Here is a 21,427-nt window from a genome sequence, read left to right as displayed (position 1 = left end):
TGCTCGGCGAGCGAGCGACTACGATGAATGAGAAGAAAAAAAGCGGTCGAGCGGTCGAGGCGCGGTACCTCTCGCAAATGCCACACGTGGAGTATACAAATTAACGTCACATTTAATTGGGATGGGAGGGGGTTTAAAATATAACGCTAGAGCGAAAGATAAGGTCGGGCTCGCCGACGATGAAAAGCGGCCGCGTACGCTGCAGCTTCGCGGTTCCTTGCCGCGGAACTCTTGATTGGTGACGTCAGAAGCGAGAAAATATCTAACGCGAAAATTCTTGCGCGATACGACTTGCGGCCGATCGAGCAGATTTATAAAACAGCCCGAGCGTTTTTTTCTTTTTTTTTTTGATAAACGAATAAGCAAATTAATGCATTAACCTACACTTTTCTAAGCTATCTTTTCTTTCTCATAATTTGGTTACGTCAATCTCATCGACTGTCGGGGAAGTCTCGGATTTCACAGACGTGCTCGATCGCTTCGCAAGAATCGCTTTGTGAACGTACCTTTTTATTCGGACAAATTTTGCGACAACTTTTAAGGCACTTCTAACGTCGTAAATCAAGATGGTCGTGGTGAGCAAATCGGAACCTTAAAACTGAAAGTGTCATGGCGTATACGACATATCGCCGATATTACCAACTTGCCGCAAGAAATTATTCGTTACCATTATCCTTGCGCGTCCTTTTATTGGACATGGTTAATTTTTAGTGATAGGGTGTCTGAAAGTTTTAATCCGTCAAGCTGAACTTTGCAGAAATGCTCAAACCTGCAAGAAAATGAATCATAAAAAATTAAGCAGTGTCATCGAGAAATACAAAGCTACATTTTTCAAATTCAAAATAGTAGGACCCAATATGGCGACGAAAATCATAATTCTTTATTGATACAAAACTAGCATCTATTGTGAAAACGGTTAAACAGTGAAATACACAAAATTCGTATCTAAAATCATTATAAAATAGCCAAAAATATCGAAATCACCAGTAAATAAAATTTGAAGACTCGCCGCTTCGAATGTTTATTTTCACATCTCGCCGCTGAAAAGGACGAATAAGAATAAAAATTTGCAACATTTCCGAGTTGTCCCTTTTTCTTCAGTTTTAAACTATATTACACAGCCCCGTCATATTAGATTTCGAAATTTAAAGTTCACCGTTGAATAGAGCGAGCTCGGAAACCTCTGAATAGCCAACTTGAGAAATATCGAACGAAGCAGAAGTATCACGAGCGCGGTATTGCGTTTCCACCAGTCAAGGGGTTAACGCGAAATATCGTTTACAGAGGACGGAGACAGTCTTGCACGAATCCATTTTAAGTGGCTGTCGCGCGTGCGCGCGCGCGCGATTTTTTCAACTTTGATCGTGCGACAATAACGCGGATATTATCGTCGACGGCGACGGCGGTAAAGTGGTGATTTAATAACTCAATCTTCAACTCGGCTTCCCCTTAGTCGCGCCGCCACGCCGCGCCGCGCGGAAAGACTGCAGATTTTCACGGCGTCGCATTCCGATAAATATACAGCAGCGCGCGGGTTTCGCGCTTGCACGGCGGGCTGTACAGCGCCCCGGCAAGAATAACGTCTCGTCCCGAAGAACATTTCTTCCACTTCCTCCCGTTTCTATTTCCTACTATTTCGAGAAACGACGCCCGCTCGCTGCGCGAAAGCCCTTCGACTTCGCATTTTTCAATTATCGATCCACGTCCCTCTCGGACGCGGCACGTAGTACGTCCGCGCTGTAATTCTCTCGTCGGTATTTTCTTCGCAGTGTATACATGTGCGCGCATGTGTGTGTGTGTGTATCTATATGTGTACAGGGTGTATCTGAATTCCACCGACAAACTCGCTTAGGACAGATTCTACATACCAAATAAATAAAACAGTCTTGGTAAACATAAGTCCGCAAATGCTTATTTTCTGCGCATACAGCTGTTGTTACGATGCCGGTTTAAAAGAAATACATTTTACTCGTTAAATCCTGTTTTTTGCACAAAGAAGTAATTTCAGATACTGTTGTAAAAAGTACTGTTATAAAAATTTCTGAAAGCGTAAGCACCTATGACGATGAAGGGGAAATAATGCACTTTTTAATTCCGCTCGAGACGAACGGTAACGATATATCAACGTCGCGATGAATGAATTTTTTGGTTAACCTCTAGAAGTGATCAAAATTGAAAGGAATTAGCTTCGAAAAAACAGGTGAAAAAATCGCGACACATTTTCTCTCCGCATTGTTGTCATCTCCTGACGGCTACACAAAACTCTCAAAAAGCAAGTTTTTTACGGATATATATTTACTAGAAGCTTTCTACTTGTTTTTCAAAGTAAATTTGTTCAAATATACTCTGTATACATACAGGGTGTATAAAAAGTACCGAGATGGCGAGATATCTCGAGAACTAAGCATTTTAGAAAAAAATGTTTCCGACAAAAGTGGTATGGTTTCGAGAAGGACATAAAGCAACTGTATTATTTTGTTTACAGATGGCGCCACTTTCGAGATATTCACTGATTGTTACTTTTCTTAAATGGACATCCGAATTTTTTATTATATCATCTTTTCCCACCGATTAATTTAGACAACTTTTGTCTGAAACATTTTTTTTAAATGCTTAGTTTTCGAAATATTTCGCCATTTCGGTATTTTTTATATACCCTATATATCGGCATGCACACACATACACAGGATTTTTGACGACACATACAAATATCTCATGTACGTGTAGATAAAACTTTACAAAAATTCACAACCACGTAAAATTTTGAGTTTGTTAAAGAAAAGTTCTGCATCATTTTGCAAACGTCATCACGTCGGTTTTTAATTACTAATTAAAAAATATCCTTGCATTATCCGCCAATCTCTTTTAATTAAAAATGGTTATCTGCAAAATAGTAGCGAATTTTTTGGTTTAGTTTGGCACGATTTATACATGCACGAGAAATTTTTATGTAATTGTTAAACACCTTGTATATACATAACGCAAAAAATATTTATACACACATATAGAGTGTTTCGTACATCTTGATCATTTGAAATATTTCTGTTGTATTTGACGTTACAAAAAAATGTCTGGAGAAAAAGTTGCAAGGGAGTAATATTTTTTCTCAAGGCCATTATTTCAGAAATTTCAAGATCAAGGTCATTCTTTTAAGTGGGAGTATACATCTGTCTGGACGATCCATCGAATGGATTTCAGCAATCTATAACAATATGAGATCTACTGATGATTCTTGGGAAATACAGATATTCGAGGAAAAGGGAAAAGTAAAAATTTTATGCTTTAAGCTGAATCGACCCATCAGATTTCCTTTCGTTGGGATATTTAAAAATGAAAGTTGTCGATGCTTGACCGCAAGACATGCGAGGACAAACTCTGCAAGCATGTGATTCAGCATCGCATCAGATACAAAAAAGCAATGGAGACATTCATCTTTCGTATTAAAAGAAATCTATCGAAATTGAGAGAAGAAATTATTTTGGACACCACTGAAAAAATGTTTCATCTGGACAGCATAAATTTCTTATTCTTCCTTCCCTTCAAACACACGTCAATTTCTAGGTCAAGGATCATCCAAAGACCACACTGTTGCTACAACTCGCAGAAAAATAGAAAAATATTACCGGCTGTAATAAATTGGCCAGTGTGATAAATTATCGTTGCTCAGTAATTTATTACAGCCGGTAATACTTTTCCACAAGGGAAGTCCACTGAACGCCGGCTGTAAGATCGCCCGGACTGAAACACACGTTCGATGAGACCAAGACCTTTTTTGCCTCTTTCATCAAGCGCGACGGGTCGGTCAAGATTTACGAAACACCCTGTACAACACACGGACACACGCGCGCGCGCGCGTTCACATACATACATCGAGCATGGCCGGCCGTTTCTCCGTGCGAGACGGGCGTGATTTAAGAAAGGGAGACGCGAGGAAGGTTCGATAGGCCAACGCGACTCTCTCGGACGTGCGGCGCACCGGGCGAGGACGAGAGAGCGATCCGATGCGGCGCTCCGTAGACCAGGGATGCCGAGGTCATTAGCAATAGCCGGCCGCGGTTCGTTCACCCGAGACCTTGAGGATCCCCGAGAGCGCGTACGCGCTCGGGATTGCGTAGCAGCGGATAATTTATATCGATGCACGGATCAATAGCGCGCGATCGCGTGCAGGCTGCGCGAAAACGTCGCGACTCGGCGTGGAGAACGAGTCGAGGGTGTGGGCGAGTGCGTGATGACGGAGCCACGTCGTCGGGAGGATCATCTCCCAGAGACATCGAGGGACATATCGGGAGGGATGCGGCGCACAGTGGGGCCAGATGACATTTTTTGCTTCAAAATTCTCTATCATCGACACCGATGGATGAGGTTGATCCTGAATAAATTCCAAAGAGATCTGTCTAGCTGAAATTTTGAAAAAAATTATCAGTTCAGGGTTCATGGGTTTAGTCTTAGGGTTTGTCTTAAAAGTTTATCGTTTAAAGTACAGTGTCCTGGGTTCGACCTCAATGGGTTTGAGCCTAAATGCGAGCGAGACCCCAGAACTTATAATCACCTTTTAGAAAACTCAGAATTTCAAAGCTCATCATTTCAGCCCACATTAAGAAAGAATTAAGGATTAAAATCCCTCGATTTTGTGCTTAACGGGTTTATATTTGATGTTTTTGTATTTTGGGCATGTGAGTTTTGGGTTAATGAGTTTCTGGTTCAAGATCGATAAAATCTCGAGGTGTCTGTTGATTGGTTTCATAATTTCAATCCGCTGAATACGCTATTAGATAAAAATAAGTGTCGAATAATAAGTATTTCAACAAAAGTTTCTCGCGTTTAACGATAATTTTTCCTCTTTTGGGGCTACTAATCCGAGAAAAAAGTTCTTTTTAAATTTTGGCAAGACAGATCCCTTCGGAATTTATTCAAGATCAACCTCATCCATTGGTGTCGATGATCGGTTGGAAATTCAGCTCTCTAGAGAATTTTGAACCAAAGAATGTCATCTGGCCCCACTGTGCGACGGGACAAGCAATAGCCCGCTCGCGGAGTCGGTTTTGGGAAACTTTGGTTTTAGTCGTAAGGTTTGTAGGCCTTAACCAGTTCACTGATGAGTCGAAATCAACGCTTTTGTGTCAAAACTGGTAAGAGCGAATAATGTATTTTGTATGTAAGCTTATCTATAAAAGGTTTTTCGAATCGCTGATTCCGGAGTCGAAATTTTAAAATTCAAAATGGCGGATCCAATATGGCGACTTCAAACAGCTAACTTTGTTATTCTATTGTGAAAATGTATTATACTCAATATGATTTTTTTGGTCGCCGATAACGGATTAGTTCAAGACGTTAAAACTTTATTTTATTTTGACTATGCACTTAAGACTGGTATGATATTTCTGTTCCGTACGGCTACAAAAAATAAAAAAGTAAAAATACAAAAAATAAAAAAACAAAAAAATTAGAATTTTAAAAATTAAAAAAAATAGAAAAATAGAGTGTAAAATCCTACCGTAGCCTCTACGTGGCGTACTCTGGGATCGTGATATTTCACCAGCTAATACGGAGGTAAAAATATATATAATGAAATACCGTTAGTCATTAGAAGCAAAAATATTGGATCCGCCATTTTGAATTTCTCAAATTTGACTCCAGATTCTTAGTTAGCGACTCAAAAACCTTGAGAGTACCGAGTTTGCGCAAATCCGTTGAAAATTGGCAGAATTATTCAAGATGGACATATATGAGCCATTACCAGAAGTGTCACTGCTTTTTTTGGACCATATGGGCCATTATCAGTGAATTGGTTAAACTAACTTGTTAAAAGTGTGATTTAGTTTTGAAGATTTTTTTTTCAAAAACTGATTTCCTTAAACAAGACAATGAACGAATGTCTCAGTCAGAATATTTTCCCTCGTTTTCTACAACTTTTTCCCATCCTTCTGGCAGCACGTGGATTCCGCGACGATTTTTCTTTGGAGTTGATCCAAATTGTAACAAATTTCCGCATTTCTTTGAAGTTATGAAAGTGTGTATCCTCTAGAGTATGTTGTGTCGACCGGAACAAGTGATAATCGGGTGGAGCAATGTCTGAAGAATATGCAGGGTGCGATAAGACTTACTATTCCAGCTCTAATAGCGTTTGCTTCACTGGTAATACAATTGAAGTCAAGCATTGTCGCGAAGAAGGATCACTTTGCGTCGTTTACTCGCAATTGATCGTTTTTAGTCCAATGCTCGCTTCAATTTGTATAACTGTTGTCGATAACGATCAGCGGTGACAGTTTTATTCGATTTTAACAGTTCACAGTACACAACACCTTCTTGACCCCACCAAATACATAGCGATACCTTTGAACCGTAAATATTGCTCCTCGAAGTGCATTGCTGATTGGCCTGGATCAAGCCATCGGCACAGTGCGCAATGTTGATAAAACTGGCTGGTAAAAATGCGTAGTTTATTCAGAAATGGTCTTGCGTGAAGCGTGGCATTTTCCCGGGCCGAGCTTTGACAACCCGAAAACACCCCCGAAGTTTGGCCGGTTTTAAGAGTGACCTACGACGAGGAATCGTAGCGACGAGCGTTTCGAGGATGAAGGACCTCGTGGTCCTTTGAAGCCCTAGAAGCGAGGCGGAGAGGGAAACGGAAACAGACCGATGGCCTCCACGTGGGTTTTGTAAGCTTGCTTAATTTCTGCCCGTCGAGACGAGGATATTGAAAAACAATTCGACTCTTTTGCGATCCTACGTGTCGATTTCGCTTCTCGATATATCGCGTCTTCTAGGTTCTTCTACCGCTCGATGGCAGGAAGCAACTTTGTTTTTACTAACGGTCCGTAGAAATGTGCGAAATTAGCGAGGCACCGGAATGTCGGGACGAGCGCGGACTCGACATCGTCGCCGAGTGAACGACTCGGTTGAGACGGGAAGTCGAGAACGACTCGCGAGGGATCAATTCGTCGAACCTCTTCGGAGATGCTGACACCAGATGCTCCTCGACTCACGATGGGTTCACGTGCCAGCAAGCTCGCCGTCGCTTGAAAATACCGCAACGTCGGAAATGCGCTTAATGCCTAGCCGAACCTAACTTAGAAAGCGAGTAGAAAGCAACTTTCCAAATTCACGAGTTTCCATTTCCAAGTTTTCAGCTATGTCGCTTTCGCACCCTCGCAAGTCGAGGAGCGTTTTCTAGCGTACATTCAATTTTTCCTTCTATAAAGCTCAGGCATTGTCGATGGACACACTTTCTTCAGATTGTCGAATTATTGTCGGCGGAATACAATGCGCATTACCGCGACTAAATATTCGCGCGAAATCCCGCGAAGAGACAAGGAGAAACCCCGCTGCCGTGGAAGTGGCGGTTGTCGCATTAGCGCCACCCCCGAGTCTCCCCCGACTTGATCGACCCATCCCCGAAGAGGCGAAAATGGAACTACCGCGAGCCAAGTCGCGCAGACTCACTCCACGAGTGCTCTCCGAAGTGACCGGTGGGCGATCTGGATCTTCAGAAGATCGACTTTTCCGATCTCTTTGAAGCGATTCTCGCCTGCTCGATTTTTCTACGCATCGATTCTTTTGAACGTCATGAATTGAATTTCTCGTTAAACGAAGCAGTTTGGTGAATATATCACAAACTCGATTCTCTATCGAAGAGAAACCCAGCAAAGAGGGATCCATCAAAAGACACCTATTATAGTGAGAAAGGATCGATCTTCAGGAAAGCGCTTCTTTATTGTTTGATTTTTTTATGAAACGATTCTTTCGAGCCCAGTTCGACTTTTAGATCAAAGATCGGGGCCGCCCATCGCTAGGACGCGATTACGCGAGGTGCTGGACGCTGTGCCCGTAGGTGGCCACGGTCTTCTCGGCTGCGACCAGCTGTGGATACGCCGCAGGATAATAGACCGGTACAGCGTAGGGCGACTCGCGAGCGGCGATCGCAGGTAGCACGACATGCTGCTCGACGTTCTCCAGCGGTTTCGCCAGCGGCGCGACCAGCGCTCCGGCGTCGTGCAGCTCACTGTGGCCGTAGGCCTCGATCGTCTTCTCGGCCGAGGAGGAGGAGGTCTTCGAGAGCACCGCCGCCGGCTGCACCAAGGCGACGCTCGGGTACCTGAAGGCGGCCAGCAGCGGCGCGGACGCGTGCACCACGTTGTTGCTGTGGGACTCGACAACCTTCTCGGAGACGAGCTTGCCGACGGTGGGCGTGAGAATCCCACATCGCGCTGACCCGAAGATGCACGCCAGGATGAGTACAATCACCTGCGAAGAAGAGACGGGAAATTTGTCGAACGTGAGGCCCTTTGTGCGCTCTGAAGGATAACGGAACGTAGGCGCGGCGCGCGGCACGATTGCTTCTGGCGATTTATGAGTGAAACGTCAAGGCGAGGTTCTCGAGACGGCCGCGTTAAGGAATTGCTATCCTAACAAGAAGTAATTGTTTGCTTTTATATACGCGTTTTTTCCTTCTCTCTTCGTTTAACGATTTCTTTCTTCCATGTGAACGCGCATAATTTCGTATGATTATATGCATGATCAGATGAAGACAAATTTATGTACGGAAGATACATAATTATCAGGTAGCTTAGTTTGTAGAGCAGTCGCCCGGCAAGCGGGGAAGGTCCCGAGTTCGATTCCCGGCCCGGTCTTTACCCATGCGTGACGTAACTCTTAATCTCTCGTCTCTTATCAGTTAATATAGCAAGTATATTAAACATGATAAAAATGGCTTCTTTCCAGTCTTTGATAAAAGGCAGATAATATATCGAAGCATGGTGTTGCCATGGATAGCTCAGTTGAAAGAACATTTGCACAGATTCAATTCTTGCTGAAGTAGTCTACCTCGCTCGTTATATTTTGCTCCATTTCTTATGTAATCAAGCAGATTTGTAGTCACTCTCTCAGCACGAGAATTAATAAATTTATTTAAAAATTATCAAATTCTATTTTGTTTTACAGACGATATAGGCATAAATTATGATGAATTTGAAACAAAATTAACCGTAAATATAAGATATAAAGAAAAACAGACTAGAAAATGGGTAGAAAATAGAAAGTAGCATTCGAAAAAAATCCGGGAAGATAATATCGTCGATGTATTTATTTCGTATTTATATGGTACCTTCATGGAAAACTCTCGGAATTTTCTCAGATTACGCGACAGATTCCCGAAATTTGTCATTTGATTACGATACCAATTGGAAATCTTATCCCAAACGTAGATTATCCATTTGGAGTGGAAATTCTTTCTTCGGTCAATATACCTCGGTACGTTTTTATACGGAAAAAAATAATTTATTAATATAGCAAAAGTTGAAGACTTTGTTCAACAAAATTGATTGTCATAACAAGAGAATTTATCAAATCTCTACGCTGTAGCCCGCCAAAATCATAATAATGTCGCGATGTGAAAGCAGTCGTGTCTACGACATATATATTATCAACAGTCGGAAAAGTATGTCCAGATATGAGTTAGAAGCTTAATTTGTTCGGATTAGGTAGCGCGGCAGCTCTACCTAATTTGTGTGTGACACAAATCGCAAAATATAAATAACAGAGATAGAAAGAGTCGAAGAAACGTAACGATTGGGTAGCTTAGTTTGTAGAGCGGTCGTCCGGCAAGCGGAAGGTCCCGAGTTCGATTCCCGGCCCAGTCTTTACCATGCCTGATATGTACTTTTTCTAATTTCTAATTTCTCTTATCAGTTGATGTAGCAAATATGTCTTGAGAAAACTTCGTTTTCTGTCTTGAATGAAAGGAAGATAATATATATCGTACCATGGTGTTTATGGGTAGCTCAGTTGCAAGAGCATTCGCCCGGAAATAGTTCTTGTTCTGGTAATCTACCTTGCCCGTTATATTTTGCCCATTTTCTTACGCAATCAAGCAAATGTGTACTCATTCGGCACAGACATTACTTAATGTATCTAAGAATTATCAAATTCTATTTTGTTTTTGCAGACGATATGGACAAAATTATGGTAAATTTGAGGCAATTAACCATAAATATGAAACATAAAGTAAAATAGAATAAAAAGTAGATAGAAAATAGAAAATAGCAATTGAGAAAGATCTAACGAAATGATGGGTAGTATTGGTTTTGGCAGGACAATTTCGTCGATGTATCTGTTCCAATTTGTACCGTATCCTCATATAAAATTCTCAGAATTTTCTCAGATTGCACCATAAATTAGCGAAATTCGTTATTAGATTGCGATACCAATTGGAATTCTTATTCCAAACATAAATTATCTGTCTAGAATAGAAACGGAATAGAAACTCTTTCTTCCATAATATGACGTCAGTATGCTTTTATATGGAAAAAAATAATTAGTTAACGTAGAAAGTTTATAGCTTACTCGACAAAATGTTGAACGTTATAACTAAGCAGATATATCAAACTTCTACGTTAAAGTGCGGGATCATAGTAATGCCGCAATAAAAAAGCATTGATGTTTACGACAGACACAAATATTTAATTATAATATACAGGGTGAGTCCCAGCCCGGTAAAATATCTCGAAAACCAAGCATTTTAGAAAAAAATGTTTCGAACAGAAGTTATATGCTTTCAAGGGGGACATAAGACAACTATATTATTTTGTTTACATTTGGCGCTACTTTCGAGATATTCACTGATCGTTATTTTTCTTAAATGGAAACCCCCATTTTTTATTATATCATTATTTTTTACCAATTAATTTGAACAACTTTTGTCTGAAATATTTTTTGATTTGCCTAATACTTTTTGATATATTTAAGGAAAACTTGATAACTTTTTCAATATTTAATTTACGGTAACTATTTGTCGGAAAAAGGTGGTACTAGACTTTTTTACTCTATTTAGACTCAAGAATATATCGTTACAATAGCGCCCTGACTTTTGTTAACTTATTAACTTTTGAAAATTTCAAAATTATCAAATTAATTAACAAAAATCAAATTAACAAAAGTCAGGGCGCTGTTATAGCAATATATTCTCGGGACCATAAAGAGTAGAAAAGTCTAGTAGCACAGAGATTTAAAATGAGACTGTATAATATGACGATATATGATTTTAAATAATTATGAAATTTTAATAATAATAATATGAACATTCAATAATTATATATAATCATGTATAATTTTATATAATTATATATAAACTATTTTAATCGAGATACTTGAAAACTTTGCCGGCAAAACAGCAATTTCCTTCCGCAACATTTACGTCGTATTGACTACACGGAAAATCGCCTTTACACATACACATACAATGAGCGCACGAGCAAAAATGAGTCGGAGAGCATCGCTTGATACACGAAGTACACGAGGAGGACGATAAAAAATTTCCAAATCGACAACTCGAGTTGACAGTTGGCGTAAATATTTGTCCGATACAGAAGTTCCACGGTTCGAACATGCGCTCGTGCCGATCAGGAAAATTTCGACAGCCTCTCCTGCACCTTTACGACTGAATTCGGAAGCTTCGAAATATACTCAAAAGCTTCTCGAAGAAGGACCTCTGTCTGCACGTGACTGCGTTTTCCGATAAACCACGATGAAACCAAGCAAAACTTACATGCACAAGAACTACGAAAGTGTCGCGAGAGTACCGTTTCGATGATCGTCATCCACCTTGAGAAGCCACCCCCTCTCCCCCCCCCCTCCGCGAGAGAGACAACGGAAAAATGTGAATCTTACCAGCCTAAACATGACGACGGGCTTGCGCTACTTTTGGACCGGAGCTTGCGGCCGATCTGCACGTGCAGGCGGATCTGCACGTGCTTATATAGGAGAGCACTTCCGTGATCTTGCGAGGAGACCTTCGAGTACAGGTTCGCACAATAAGAGCTCGACGTCCTGTCAGTCGGCGGTTCCATGAATGCGCCGATGAATATTCGAAACGCGCCAGGAAGGCATCTACGTTCTCGTCTGGAAACGCGCGCGCGTTCCTCTGCCAGACACGAAACCTTCCCAGAAAATCACGGCGACGCATAGTGGGGCGTTTGTAGCAGAAAGTTGGCCAAAATTATTTTTTCGGTTTAAAACATGCTATTAATTATATATATGATGATTATAAAGATTTCGTATGATCACTGAGAAGAAATTGTATTAAAATTAAATAAATATTTGTTCGAATACGACTGTGAATACATTTATTTAAATTATTTTCTAAAATTCAAGAAAAAAGTTTACATTCAGAACCTCTGTATTTCATTTTAGAAATTAGTCGCTTGATTTGAATAAATGTATTCACAGTCGTATTCGAACAAATATTTATTTAATTTTAATACAATTTTTTTTCTCAGTAAAGTTTTTCATGAAATAAAGTGCAAATATACATGTAAAAATATTTTAATAATTAAGAAAGCATAATATTGCACATCGATAAGTATTCAACTAGACAAACTCCAAATTTCTTCATCCAATGAATGTATTCCATCCTCAGAATCAACATCATTTTCATCTATTTCATCTATTGAAATACCTCTTCCTGAGGAGAAGCATATCCAATGTTTCCTTTAAAAATAATTTAGATTTCTTTCTTGGTACAGGTCTCATATTTGTTAATAACGGGTGAGAATTTAATAGAAGTCTGTTGATTATGTCCATATTACAAAAGGAAATAAAAAAAAAACAAACAGAAACAAAAGGAAACTTCATAGCTAAATAATCTTTGGACAAAAGCACATTTACGTTTAGGGGAACAAAAGTAACTACTAAAACTACATCCGCGGTTTTCCGTGGCTAATACTTTCTGATATTTTATCCGGAGAGATTACTCTTCCATTTCATCCAAGAAACGTATAACAGGGATACACCTTGAAGTATAACTAAATTCTTCGAGTTTGACATCGAGAACAAGAAGCAAAAAGATATTATATATAATAAGACACTATTGAATGCTATTTTCAAAATTGTGTATCTACGTGAATGACAATTCAATTGTAATAAATATAGTCTAAAGCGTTTCTTCGAAACCTCGAAACAATCCGTAACGAAAAATTTCGCGCTGCCACTTCTAAGAACCTTAAAATTCTGATAGAAGATCGTATATTATAAAACACTGAGAATTGATGCGTGCAATACGAATAATGTCCAAATTCCGACTAATCAAACCACTTCCTGTTGCCGCGGATGAACAAAAGCATGGCGGCCCATTATTCCGCAGATATTCAACTCAGGTCTAGGACAGTCACTTATGTAGAGCAGGAATGATCTCAAGAAAATTCACTTTTGGCCAGCTTTTCAGGCCAAACATCTCACAGTGCGACGTCGAAACGACGGGAAAATGACCGAGCGACGCGATTGGCAAACGAGTTTTTTCGCTCGTGTTCTCGTCGTCTTCGCGCCGTCATATTTTTCCGTCCGGTCTGGGTGTCCGTGAACGTATTTCCTGTCGCGCGAGATACAACGACTCTCGAAAGGGGGAGCAGGAGGGGAACAAACGAGGCGCGCAGCGGAAACACAGCGAGAGAACGAGTTCGAATATTGCGAAGGAAAAAAGAGCTCCGCGATGCGAACAAACATGAAGATGCAAATATCGAAAACAATCCTGGTGTAAAAATATAAGCATTAAAGACTACAGCGGCAAGATCGAAGTTGTGAAATGGGTCAGCAGTGTATTACGAAAATCGAAGCGGATGACTGGTGTGCGGATTACGTTTTTGCTGCTTGTCGGTCCCGAAAACGTTAAGCTTTTTATCGCCGTCGTGAAGTTTGCGAGGTACACTCAACGGCCGAACAAAGAGGCTATATCGGCGCGATCTTGAGACTTTACTTTTACTCCTTAGCTCCGAGTAACAATAAGCACTTACGCCATAGAAGCGAGAAGAAGCAGCGCTCCTCGGCGGGGAGTGTAAAAAGTGCTCGAGCGTAAAATTACAGCCGAAAACGCGCTTAATCTTCAGGATCGCGCTTATCCATTTCCACTCACTGCGCGACTTTAAAAGTGGCGAATCGTACAAAAGTCGCCTGGCTGCGGCGCCGCGTGTGTGTGCGCGGACAAAATATAATTTCCTGCAGAGGCCATTAGGATAAAATTATATATTAAAAATGCGAGGAGACAATAAAAGTGCAAAAAGGTGCAATAAAAATGAGCTTAAACACATGCGGCGAAAATTTCGTGCGAATTTTCGCAGAAAAATCTCGACAAGGTAAAAAAAAAAATATTAAAAACGTCTGTTATAAAATCAATCCTGTTCAAAAAGACCACGAAGAGAGGATTGAGATAAAATTATATCTCGGGTATTTTTACCCGTTGACAAGAAATGATCAGATGATAAAATAGAAATTAGCTAACAATATAATCTTTATTTTCGTGAAGACGAAATCAAATCGGTTGCTTTCGGGAGAGTATTTCCGAATCACTTTAAAGAGATAATTGTTAGGTTATTTTTATATTGTTCATAGTTTTTCTTTTAACACAGATTACCACCACTGGCAAAAATCCGATGCGCAGAATCAACAAAGAAATTTTTAGCGCCTATAAATACACAAGGTGTAACAAACAAAAAAAAAGATCGGGGACTAACGAAACATTTGAAGCAACATTTGTCAATAAAAATTCAAAAAAGGAATTATTTATACAAAATAATGCCTACGAAGGCTCGTTTTCAAGAAAGAGGACGTTAAAGTTTCTCGAAAAAACAATTCTTCGTTTAACAACTTTTAAACACACAGGATAATATCTCAAAGAAATTTTGTTTGCAGCTTAAGTCGATGGAAAAGTATCAAACATGAAAAAAATTAATTGGCCGTCTCGACCAGTAACGATTAATAAATACAAAAGTTGCAAAATGCTTCCCTTTGTTCAAAAGTTGTTAAACATACAGCTCGTTTCGAGAAACTTTAACTCCTATATTGGAAACGAAGCCCGTGCTTCGCGCCGTGGGGCGCAAGAACAGCCCTTTGCTTTTTTTTGTTTCATTCGTTCACTCTTTTCTTATACAATCGCTCATATAATCTGCCGGATAATCGCCATTATAGGCCTGTTCCGAAATCGATTTCGGAAACTTTGGTTTTAGTTACAAGGTTGGTACGCTTTAAACTAACTTGGATATACGTTCCGTAATTGATCAGCTGATCACACTTGGACGTTCACGGCCGTGTGCCAGTTCTGTTTACAAACATGACTTTGGTTGCTAATTTGGTCATATTAGATAGAGAAATGGGTAAATTTTGTATTACTTGTTATCTTGATTACCGAATCTCCCGATCGCATGAATCAATAATTACGGAACATACTTAACCCGTTCAGGGCGATTTTTTTGTTTCTGAATTCTGGTCGTTTTATCGAAATAGTTATGTATAGAAGCGATTATTAATCAATATTTTACCAAAAATTTTTGCATTAAGATACCATTAATGTAGAAAATGATACAATTTGATACGAAAAGCGATAAGAATTCACAAAGTCGGTCTTTTTGAAACATTTGCTGGTGCACATATGTGTCGATCAGCTTGAAACGGTTAAGTTAGCTTAAGGCCTACCAACCTTATAAAAAGAAAAAACAAGGTCAAAAGGTTTCCAAGATCGATTTCGGCCGTCATAAAACCCGATCAGTCACGACGTGCGTGAGAAAGCCGTGAAAATTTTGGCGCTCAGCCAGTACTTCCGCTCGCGATTATTCCCCGACTTGAGAAACATGTGCGATTTGATATACTGAAGTTGACACATCCGCTAGCACCGCGTCGTGTAGCGACACGCACAGGCGCACTCGTCGGTTTCCGGCGCGCTCGCGCGCGCGCCGCTATATTGAATAATTCGCCAAACTTTCTGCCCTCCTACTCCTCCTACCTCGCGCGCGCGCGCGCGACGGTGGTAACTTTTTTAAAGCTCCGTAAAGAATTGAGCAAGTTAGGTTCGTGAAAAGTACATGGGATGGGTTTGTATGTTTGCTGTAAATATATTCAATACGTGACCCGACGGCGCGACGAAGTTTCGCCCGAGTGTCGGGGAAGGGCTAAAGCCGAAACTCAAACAACCGTTGATCGCCAAGTCGGTAAACACTTTTCATCGAGTCGTTCCAAATCCTATTTTGAGAAAAGCCTCACGTAAACGGATAGCTAGCTAGGCAGGCAGGTATCACGGCTGGACGTGGACCATACGGGCGTGTCCAAATAAAAAAACTATGAGAATCAGATCACCCCGTGATCACGACGCTCCTTGTTTGCTCCGATCGCTCGTGCGAGAGGAAAAAACTTTGGATTCTTTCTCCCCACCGGGGGGCGCGCGCGCACGCGAACAAAAATCTGCGATCCTCCATAAGCTCGGCTGACCGTACGTGATGCCAGGGGAATTAACTTTCTCGCTGCACAGCGGCTTGGGAATTCGGCAAAGTACTCGAGACTGGAGCGGTGCGCCGATAGAAACTCGTCAAGAGTCCTAACTAGTACACGACTCCTCGACACGGCTCGCCATATTGTTACACGCTGTTTTACAAACTTACGTTCACGAGGAGCGGTTCCGCTCCGGTTACGTCCCGATATAAAAAATACAAAAATACAAAAAGATTACAAAATTACAAAAAGATAAAAAGAAATTTAAAAATATTATAAATGGAACCAGATACTCGCCACGTTCACGTCGTTAGTTCTGGGTTAGGCTAAGAGCGAGAGTGATAACGGATTCATAATCGTAGACCCAAAGAACCCCTAGATAACAATTTCATAGAAATCGGAAAAACTTTTAATTTACGCTTCGCCATATTGGATCCGCCATTTTGAGTTTCGGAAATGTGACAACGGATTTATAATCAGCGACCAAAAAAACATAAATATATACATTTTTCCGTATAAGCTTATTACGAAATTTTTCCAAAAACGATTTTTGAAGGAAAAAAGAATATTTTTACAATTATTTTGTTTATAACAAATAACTAATACAAAATAATAGTTGTACGACATGATGTATGCATAAAATAATATCCGAGGATCCCGTAAAGACTTGTTACATGACAAGACATCCTTAACCTAAAATTTAAGAGACATTAAACGGTGGCTAAAAAGATGTGTCACACATGTGTTGACTTGTGCAACAAAGGGTTAAGTTGGCAGAAAAAAGCAAACGGTAAGACATAAGCAGCAGAAGCAAATTAATCAATATTTCTAGGCCGTAAGAAGTGTAATTAATTCTGATTAGTCAATTTCTTAAGTTCTTTGTGTGTTCAAGCCCTTACGAAAAGCGCGAAGACCACCATTTTTGGCCAAATTTTTCCGATAAGAGTGAAGCTAGACAAAGGTCTGCTTTACATTTCGAAATTGGTTTCGGAAATTTTTGTGTCAGTTATAAGGCTGGTAGGCTTTAAACTAACTTTGATGCGTTCCGTAATTAATTAGCTGGTCACGCTTGAACGTTCACAGTCATGTACCATTTCTGTTGACAAACTTGGTTTTGGCTGTTAATTTTGTAATATTAGATAGAGAAACGGATAGATTTTTTTATTACTTATACATGTGTCAGTTGATCAATTACGGAAAGTATCCAGTAGCGTATTCGAGTACGGGTTTTAATCCACCCGAGATCAATTAATAACGTCAAGAGTTCTCTGTTGGGTTACTAAATGAGTAATCGAAACTCAACCCATACGATTGCGAATTGATCCAAAAGACAATGCCGAATATTTGCAAACATTTCAATGAGAAAATTACACATTTCACATGAAATATGGAAACACGTGCTGACATTTGAATTAATGAGAATATAAAAGTATATTATTTTTCCTCGCATTTTTATTTTATATAACACTAAAAATTTTTAAACTTGTCTTTCCTAACCTCATTTCTGTTATTTCAATAAATTTACTTGCGCGAGGTACTTTTTTTACTCGCGTATCTATCGTCTTTGCTTTTATTTGATTGTCAGAATTGTTTGACGCAAACAAAAACTCTCTGTAATTTACTTTGTATAACGTACCTGACCTAAATTCATAATATTTTTTCGGTTGAACGTAAACGTTCATAGCAAATTTGATTTAGTTGATTCCGGATGGGTCAAAATCTATGCCATTGGAATATGCTATAAGTTTGTTTAGGGCCTATCAATCTTATATGATAACTAAAACCAAAGTTTTCAAAACCGATTTCGAACGTAATTCTAGATTACACCGTTCATCCTTTAACGCCTACTGGTAACTATAGTTACCAAAAACGCATTTAAGAGTCCATAACTTAGTCAAGAAAGAAGATATTTTTGTTTTCTTTGCACCACTGTAAAGGTGAATTCTTCTTCTAAAAAATGGTATATAGATTGTACGTAGATTCGGTTTAGTCTGTTTTTAGCTCAGTTTTAATGATAACATGTTTTCTCAAATTTCAAATAGGCATAGTTAGCATTGTTACTGATCTCTAGAAGTGCACTATAAATGAATAGATTGGTATCTGTTATAATTTTATATATTTGGAAGCTTTCTTAGATACAAAATGTGAAATTAAAAGAATACAGAAATTCAAAATGGCGAATCCAATATGGTGGACACGAAAATCAAGAAATCAATCTATTTTCATGAAACCTGATGACCTACAGTTTTTTATGCAGCGAAAAATGAAGGGACGATTGACTATCTAAATGGTGATCTATAAGATATTCTTCTGAAACAGTAAGTTTGACGCTCTGAATGATAAACTTCACTCACAAATATAGTAAAGTTTCAGCTCAAAAATGTCAAGCCGATTATCAGAGTTATGTCATATAGATTACCCTTCATTTTTCTCTGTATAGGTTGCTCATTTCGTATATGCTTTTAGGATCCAAGTCATATTTACCAACAAACAAAAAACGAACGATAAAAAAATCAAACTAACGAAATTAACAAACGAAAAGCGGAAACTTCATGTATTCATTTATTCAGAAGGTAGTTTTTCGTAGATATAAAATTCTGATATTTTTTTTGGTTATCACTACTTATAGTCTCAATCCAAAAAAACTCAAATTTTATTCTTAAAACACTTATCAAAAAGTCGGGCGTTAAAGGGTTAAATCGGTTGCGCATCGAATTGGCGCGGACTGAACACTTCACACACCGATCCATCTCGAAACGAATTAGGTTTTTAGTCCAGATAGAGTTCTATATCGATTTTAGATTCTCCCAGTCGAAAATAATTCGTTGAAAAGACGTCGTTTCGAAAATAAAAAATCTAAATTTGGCTTGGTTCGACGTCGAAACACGTATTTTACGTATTGCGTACTGGCGGTATTACTAGCTTGGCTTCGCACGATGCGAGAGCTTCTGTACTGACTAGAACTCAATTCTGCTCAACTCTGCGAAGGCATTGAGGAAATAAACAGGCAGCCGCTGTTGCGGCACATCGTCGGGAGAATGTAATTGCATTATTCTTAATTATCAAATGGTAGCGTAATGTTGTAGAGAGAGGCAACTGCTAATTACGTTAAATAAAACCGTGGTTTTAGAAAACCGCAATTTTTAACTTTTGCAATATCATAGATTAAAGAGAAATGTGGAAAATACTGCGCAAGTTGCTCGTATAAATATTTTGTGATGTAATTCCGCTATTACGCGCAATTATATTCCTTTCACTCGCGAAAAAAGGATTAATTTTGGAATTAACAAATTCCAAACATATAGCACACATTTAACATATTAAGTTTAATCAAAATAATGGATTTAAAAATGTTCAAGCGGAGAATATACTTCGATCGCCGAAAATGATAGCTCAGGCAATTCTTTCTGATTAGCTCCGATAATGAGAATTACGTGAGCCACGTGAGAGAATTAGCAGCGGGTCTACCGCGGAAGAAATCCAGCGGTGTGGCCAAGAACCAGCTGATTTCCAGCAAGATGGCCAGCAGCAGGATAGCAGCTAGTACAGAGGAGCAAGCGCAACCCTTTAGGAAAAAGTCGAGTCCTTTAGCGTATCGAAGATCAGAAGTCCATGGCATTCTTCTCGTCGCGCCGCCATCATCGCGTTCCTCTAGTCTAGGATCTAGATTCCAAGAGCGGGGTAGAGGGATGAAGGAGAACACGCAGTGGCTTTTACGCAAAAGGCAGAAACGTCGGTTTTATTGCTTAATCGCAGCGATCGGTCGGTCGGTCGGCCGGCCAGTGGCTGCTACAAAGCTGTCGCGGTCGTTCGACTGACCGGTCGTTCCGAGGAAGCCGCGCGTCCGTCCAGCTGGCCGGGCACGGAGGCGAGGACGTCGTCGCCATCGGCGGCCATGGCGACGGACGGCCGGAGCGCATCTGTACAGGTCCCTTCAGTGGAGAGCGACGACGGGGGCGTGGGCGGCGTAGGCGACCGGGGCGTGAGCGACGGCGACGGCGGGCGCTGCGGCGACGACTGGCGCAGCTGCGACGACCGGCGCGGCCTTGACGACCGGCGCGGTGTAGGCGATCGGCGCGGCGGCGACCAACGGGCTCTTCACCGAGACTTTGTAGGTGTTGGCGTAGCTGGTGGCGATCGGCAAGCCGTGGGCGACCGGCACGCTGTGGGCGACTGCGACCGGCGCTGCGACGGCGACGGGCGCGTGCAGGTAACCTGGTGCGGCTGTGGCGCAGGCCAGCAGGGCGAACAGAGCGACGAGCTTGTACATGGTTGCTTGGTGGCTGGCGAGTGGCTGGCTGGTGGCTGGTCGGTTTACTTGCTGGCTCGGAGCGGTTGAAGTGATGCCTGGACGACGTCCACGAGGCCTTATATCCGCCGGCTTGACCCCGGCAGCCCCACCGCGCGGCCAGCCGGTCCCGGCGGTTCCTGTCGCCTTCCTCGTGACCGTCGCCCGGCTGCTGCTCTCCTTGCTCGTTTTTCGCGCGCCCGCCACGTCGCAGGAGCACTGCCAAGGACTGCCGGCGCGGACCCTTCACCGCGCTCGGTGCGTCGCCTTCGTCGGCCGCAGCCTCGACGCCTCGGGGCGCGAGGGGACGGACGTTGGCTGATGTTGTTTCTGCGGGAAGGTCGCGGGAAAGATGGGCGCGAAAGGGCGCTCCTTCGACTCGGCCTTTTTTCGTCGCGCGCGCGCGCACGACCTTACGACCGCGGCCGTGTCCGTTTGTGTCTCCTTTGTGCCTCCCCGGACGCCTTCGGGGGTTCAATGGCACAGCCTCGGCGCGGGATCGATCATCTAGCTTCGAGTAGGCATAGGCTCGTCGCCGGCGATCTTGCGCGATTATCGAGCATTTGTTACACCTGAACGCCGGGAGGGTCGCCTCGCTGCAGGACGATTTGTCGTTTTCGCGAATTTGTTGTTTCGTTAATGGCGTCGCTCAGGAAACGAACCTGATTGTCGCTCAGGAAACGAGTTTAATTGTCGCGTTTTATTTCGCCGGCCGCAGTCGCGGCCAGTGACGGCGAGGCCCTCTATTGTTGCGCGAGCGCACATCGCCGCCTGATATTTGGATAATTGAAACGCTCGCCGGCCATTAGAGCCGGGCTCTCCGCTTGAAAACGGTCAATTCGCTCGGAAAGGACGTTGCTAGCTCTGACTTTGGTCGTTTAGGAGGCGACGTTA

At 41.4% G+C, this 21,427-nt stretch overlaps 2 protein-coding genes across 2 annotated transcripts; both read right to left on the bottom strand.

The window, feature by feature from the left end:
- Positions 1-7,684: 7,684 nt before the first annotated feature.
- On the bottom strand, positions 7,685-11,772 carry LOC105183875 (uncharacterized). The gene is made up of 2 exons (XM_011142293.2): positions 11,665-11,772; positions 7,685-8,244 (listed from the first exon to the last, which is right to left on the bottom strand). Exons 1-2 carry the CDS (start codon positions 11,674-11,676, stop codon positions 7,801-7,803), a joined length of 456 nt encoding a protein of 151 aa, XP_011140595.1. The 5' UTR covers positions 11,677-11,772; the 3' UTR covers positions 7,685-7,800.
- Positions 11,773-19,957: 8,185 nt separating this feature from the next.
- On the bottom strand, positions 19,958-21,195 carry LOC105183874 (cuticle protein 38). Its single transcript, XM_011142292.3, has one exon. It carries the CDS (start codon positions 20,513-20,515, stop codon positions 20,180-20,182), a length of 336 nt encoding a protein of 111 aa, XP_011140594.2. The 5' UTR covers positions 20,516-21,195; the 3' UTR covers positions 19,958-20,179.
- Positions 21,196-21,427: the final 232 nt, after the last annotated feature.

The sequence above is a fragment of the Harpegnathos saltator genome, unplaced genomic scaffold (assembly GCF_003227715.2).
Source record: "Harpegnathos saltator strain DR-91 unplaced genomic scaffold, Hsal_v8.6 scaffold83, whole genome shotgun sequence".
NCBI classification, from domain to species: domain Eukaryota; kingdom Metazoa; phylum Arthropoda; class Insecta; order Hymenoptera; family Formicidae; genus Harpegnathos; species Harpegnathos saltator.
This window is presented reverse-complemented; position numbering and strand designations above follow the sequence as displayed.

What these genes read in the sequence shown, in the direction of transcription:
- LOC105183874 (XM_011142292.3), bottom strand. Translation starts at nt 20,515, where the DNA reads ATGTACAAGCTCGTCGCTCTGTTCGCCCTGCTGGCCTGCGCCACAGCC.